The 6,000-nt window shown below is 36.6% G+C and overlaps 1 protein-coding gene across 1 annotated transcript; it reads left to right on the forward strand.

The window, feature by feature from the left end:
* The first annotated feature begins 524 nt into the window (after positions 1 to 524).
* LOC100810269 (GATA transcription factor 25) lies at positions 525 to 5,479 on the forward strand. Its single transcript, XM_003544786.5, has 7 exons — positions 525 to 1,070; positions 1,232 to 1,321; positions 1,809 to 1,939; positions 3,720 to 3,827; positions 4,084 to 4,189; positions 4,978 to 5,037; positions 5,116 to 5,479. Exons 1-7 carry the CDS (start codon positions 783 to 785, stop codon positions 5,254 to 5,256), a joined length of 924 nt encoding a protein of 307 aa, XP_003544834.1. The 5' UTR covers positions 525 to 782; the 3' UTR covers positions 5,257 to 5,479.
* Positions 5,480 to 6,000: the final 521 nt, after the last annotated feature.

Here is a 6,000-nt window from a genome sequence, read left to right on the forward strand (position 1 = left end):
CTTCTTTTCTCACTCACATCCTCTGTCCCTCGCTCAAAGATTTCGTCGTCTCGAGTTAGAGGTTGTCGCAATAATTGGAGACAAAGGGTGGCCGTCATGGTTGTGGTGCCTTGTGCCGACGTGGTTGCGATGATGGTTGTCAAGTCTGTAAAATGCGGGGAAATTTGAAATTCATTGCCAGAAATCGTCGACAGAAGACAACGAGGGAGACAGGGGTGTGGTGAGGCATGAGGAATTAAAAGGAAAAAATGAAACATCATTGCCGGAGGCGGTTTCCGACAACAACAAATGGTGGTCAACTGCCGGAACAATAGTGTTACAATGTGAAACGTGCAACATAATATTGTGAGATTCAGATCAATCGAAGGGTCACTAATAGTGGTACACCATAGACCACATGAGAAAGTGGTGCACCCCTGGACACCGTCCACTAAAAAATTAGAGAAATTAAGAAAGTTAAAATATAAATAAAATGTTGCTTTTTGGTATTAAAGTTGGTTATTAAAGATCAAATCCCATGAGGCCATGCTTATTGGGCCTGGAGTGGGCAAGCCTCGTAAATATCACCATCAACAGGCAACACCTTTTCCTGAATCAATTGATGTCTTGTCCTTCTCCTCCCTCAGTTCCTCTTCACTCCCTTTCATTCTCCCTCGCCTCACACGCACACGCACACTTGTCATTCTCAAAACACGCCCAAATTCGAATCAAATTAGGGTTAGGGTTTCCAACTCCCCTCGAATTATCCCTGTAATGCAGTTTAATTCCCGGGTCCTACTACCATGGAGCCATCAGCAATGTACGGACACTCCCAGCCCCTGAGCATGCCCTCGCAGATCGGCGGCGGCGAAAGCGACGACGGCTCCGGAAACGAGCACGCCGTCGACGGCCACCACCACCACATTCAGTACGAAACGCACGCGCTCGAGGACGGTGCCGCCGTCGTCGTCGAGGATGTTACCTCGGATGCGGTCTATGTCTCCGGCGGTGGAGGCCCCGTAGAGTCCAGCCAGCTTACGCTGTCGTTTCGTGGCCAAGTGTACGTCTTCGATGCCGTTACGCCTGATAAGGTACCGTTTCCCCCCTTTTCCGTGATTTTATTATTCAATTTTCTCCTAGTTTTCGTTGATCCAACGTTGCAATTGAATGAACACATTGAAGAGAGCGTGAATTTAATTATATATTTATTTATTTCAAAAATTTGTAATCTGTGTTTGGCTTCACGTGACAGGTTCAAGCGGTGTTGTTACTGTTGGGTGGATGTGAACTATCTTCAGGTGGTTCGCCATGTGTGGATCCGGGGGCTCAACATAATCAAAGGGTATTTTCTGATAGTTATTAGAATATAATATTAATGTTGTTCACACACACTTGCACTTGCATCACTTTACCATTTATTTATTAGTATCACCTGATGCAGGGTACTTTACCCCACCATACATAATAAAGTGAGAGTTTGTAATTTGTATATTCATTAATTGGAGTTAGGTAGTAAATACTTAATAGTAACTTTGATGTTGAATAATAATTAACTTAAAGCTATGTAGTGAGCAGATCTAGGTAATACATACTTTCCCAACTTTAAGGCTTGCTAGCATTGGTTGACAAAGTTTGATAATGTTTGGTATCTGGTGGTAGATGTATCATCAAGTGAATCGTGATTATTATGGTAAAGCTACTTAGTCAATGATAAACTGATGTGAGTGAGTGGAAGGGGCTGTGAGTAGTATTATTCATGGTAGAACTTTATTAATGTTCAACTGCTGTGTGTTGAGTGGTATTTTCTAATTCTTTGGGTCTTGTTGCAGGGTTCAATGGAATTTCCTAAATGTAGTCTACCACACCGAGCTGCCTCATTACATAGGTTCAGGCAGAAGAGGAAAGAGCGATGCTTTGACAAAAAAGTGAGATATAGCGTGCGGCAAGAAGTTGCGCTCAGGTTTGATAATTAGCATACTGTCGTTTGAAATAGAAACCTATGAGTGTTAGATTGAATTCTTTGAGCATAAACAAAGCTCTTTACAGTCTGAGTTTAAAAGTTGACGCGGCTTGTGTGACAAATCCATCATGTGAACGATGATTTGGAATGAGTTTGCTATGTTGCTTCTTCAAACCCATTTATTGATAAGTAGTAAATATAATATAATATAAATGAGCAGTATGCTAAACAATAGATTTGATAGCAGGCTGGATCTTGTACTTTGTTATACATAGAATTGTGTTGCCTTTGAGCTTCTTTTTCCATAGATATGTGTTCAACTCTTTGGGAATTGGCAAAGTTAATGCCCAATCCCAGCCCTATTAAGTATAAACTGCTCTATTACAGAAATATGTGCTTAACTGCTATCTCGCTTTGAAGTTTGAACCAGCATAAAATAGAGTTATAGACATTGTAGTTAGTGGGGGGTGATTTTAACTTGTGGAGGAATCTCTAACTGAACTATACTGAAGCCTGTCCTTTTTGGGTTCTGGAAGAACTGAATCTGAATTTAGTGTCTAATCTTGTTAAGCTATGTTTACATATTAATGAAAAATTTTGTTAAATGTAATAGTATATTTTTTTTCTCTCTTCATATCGTTTATTTTGAATATTACAATGAGCATATTTGTTATTCTTGTAATTCACTCCTTTGCATCCTAGGTTTTCTATTCATTACATAAATTCCTAAATCAACTCCATCATTCCTCTTTTAAATGTGAACATTTTATGTTTTCATTTTCTATATATTTCCTTGAAATGATTTTCCTTTCAGATTTTCAAATTTTAGAAAGTGTAATTGGTTGATGGGGAAAAGAGGATTACTTTAGTACACCATGTTTCTTTTTCAAGGGCATTGGTGTTCAGGTTAATTGTCAAACATTTATTGTCTGTTGTGTTGTTGATTATATGGTTTTTGTTAAATTAATTTTTAAATGATTATTGTGAAACCACTAACCAGCAATTGTCTGGCGATTCACTTTGGGTGTGTACCTTTATGGATTGGGTACTAATGCTTTTCCTTGGCTCATTGTTTTTATTATGATTATGAAGTTGCTTCTGTGTTTTCAATTTCCTGTTTCCAGAAACGATGAAAATTCTACTTGTCTGATTTGTCCCTTTTCAAGAAATGTTTCATAAGCATTTTCATTAAAAACTGAGCCAAAAACATTTTTTAGCCTGTTTTCTATTTTTATTGAAAATGAAACAAGCTTTACATTTAAAGCCAAGATTTTTACAGCTACTCCATCGTGCTCTTGTAAATGGCTGATTTCCATGCAGTGATTTGAAAATCGGATGAAAGATTTTTTTTTTAATCTTATGTTTGTAATGTGTGAGACAAATATTACATAGTACTGTTAACAAGAAATTACCACTAGGGCATTGATGTTCTACACTGTAACAGCATCATCCATCAGTACATTGGAATATTGGATAGATCATACCTTGATAATTTAAATCTGCTAGAGTGAAGGCCGAATAGTTCCTTGTGATTTGCCTGGTAACTTGGTATATATAGTTGCATGCATTGTTTTAACAAATGACTTGAATTCAACAGATGTTAACTGTCTTAGCGGGAACTTTTCTTGGACTCCATATTGCTTCCATTCCATATGTACCTAAAAGGAGTCTTTCATAATCTCATTAATTTTCAATGTTGTCTCTTGTTGCTCATCATTTTAGCTGTTATATTTTATTTGTTTCATTGCCTATTTCTTACTTATTTGATGAATATATGTAGGATGCACCGTAACAAGGGCCAGTTTACTTCATCTAAGAAACAAGATGGAGCTAATAGTTATGGTACTGACCAAGATTCAGGACAGGATGATAGTCAATCCGAAACCTCGTGAGTTTTGTGTTACTTGCATCTTTTAGCCAAATGATCTGTTTCTTTCTGAAATTTTGTAACTTAATGTGAGTTTCTAGTGTTGCCTTTTTAATTGCTATCTATTCTAGCTTAGGGTTTATTTGATACAGTTTTATATTTCACATTATTAGAGACTTGTATCATGAAGTTATTACTTGATGAAGCTAATTTCCCTTGACTAGGCAGTCTCTAACTAGATGTTTTATCATATCTTTTTTATTGCATGTTTCTATAGATGTACACATTGTGGCATTAGTTCAAAATCCACCCCAATGATGCGGCGAGGGCCATCTGGTCCAAGGTCACTTTGCAACGCTTGTGGGCTTTTTTGGGCAAATAGGGTATGTATTTTCATCAAATGGCTTTTGTTTTTGGGAAAATAATTATGTATGAGTTTTAATTCATTTTTTTAGATGTATATATTCCTATAACTAAATTTATATTTATGACTAATGAGTAGAGACTAATATATAATTTCTCAAGCATGGGCCTGCTCTTTCACCTCATTTGTAATTGAATTTGGAAGGAGTTGGTTGATATAAAGCTACAATTTCAGTTTTTTTCTTTCTTGTTTCTGTATATGCCGTAAGATTTTTAAAATCTATTTAAGCTTTAATGTCCATATTGGAGTGTTTAGTTTTATCTGCATAAAAATATTTATGAGCTGTCTGTTTGTCTATTATAGATGTTCTAATATGTATTGTAGCTACATATATGAATGATCCAATAACCACACTGGGTATGATGTGAAATGCATATGACCTCAAGCCCTGTCTGTTTGTGGACTTGACAGTGGGAATACATAATATCTGGAGTTTAACAAGAAAGTGGGGGAATCATGTATTGTGTGTGATCTTTTCTGGCACTATTTGTGAATACCAAATTCTTTGGAAGTGTTGTTGAAATTTATTCTGAACTCATTTTGAACTGTTTTCTATTAAAAGTCATGGGGGGTAATTTAATTTTTTTTCCCCTTTATCTTCAAGGTGTGTTATCTTGCCTAGAGGGAGGTGCAAATATATTCTTCATTAGCATGAATTCAAATTTGCTGAATTGTGAATTTGCAATTTCTTTTTTGCTGATTGCTGAGTTGTTAGTGTTTCCACCTTTTGATAATGGTATTCTGCAGGGTGCTTTGCGAGACCTTTCTAAGAGAAATCAGGAACACTCTCTTCCACCAGTTGAGCAGGTAGCATTCATTTCTTATCTATTAATCAGAATGGTAATATGTGCATCCTTTTAACCTTTTTTTGCATCTGATAATCAGGTTGATGAAGGTAATGACTCGGACTGTCGGACTGCCACTGCCGACCCTGCACATAACAATCTTCCTGCTTTCTCAGAGCATGATAATCCAGCTTTGGTAGCTGATCATAAAGTTTTCCAGTCTCAGAAAATGTTGAAGTAGTTTACTCTGGCATAAGTAGGTCTATAGTTCTTCCATTCAGATTGACCAATAGGAATGTACAGACATAACAATACTCCCATCAATGCAAGAACTTTGTTTTTATATGGTTGGATCTATGGCATTAACCATTGATCTCTGGATGTATAACCTGAAACTTGAATGATGACTTGGTGATGGTCTCACCCAATACCTTGAATTTAATTTTACACGTAGATTTTTTGTTCATTGGGTTCCTGTGGGTTGCCACAATTGGGACATTTGGCAACACAACGAGTCTTGCAAATGCAAAGCAAAAGCCAACAATTTCGATTCCTTAATTTTACAACAGGCGGAGACTATATGCAATGTATATGAATCTATAGGGAACATATGATGTCCGAATCTTAAACGATAGATAATCACGGTTGTTAGAGAAGTTGATGCAAAATTAACAATGGAATATACATGGAAGATAGCCCTTGAAGTATTACTCTATACTATTACATAGGGTAATAAGTTACGCTCTGTTATTCATGCGAGTTATATTTTACAATATTTTGCCTCTACTTTAATTTTCTTAATGATTTAAATTATACGCATAATTTATAGGCGCAGGCTACAGTGAAAAAGTAAATTTTCTTGCATATAGAGTAAAAAAATAATGATTTTAAATTGATCTCATTCCATAGCATTATGCGCTATACTACCACACACGACCCTATGGACAGTAGGTCTTCTTCTTTGACTGCAACTCCTCTCGCAGGG

The sequence above is a fragment of the Glycine max genome, chromosome 14 (genome assembly GCF_000004515.6).
Source record: "Glycine max cultivar Williams 82 chromosome 14, Glycine_max_v4.0, whole genome shotgun sequence".
NCBI lineage: Eukaryota > Viridiplantae > Streptophyta > Magnoliopsida > Fabales > Fabaceae > Glycine > Glycine max.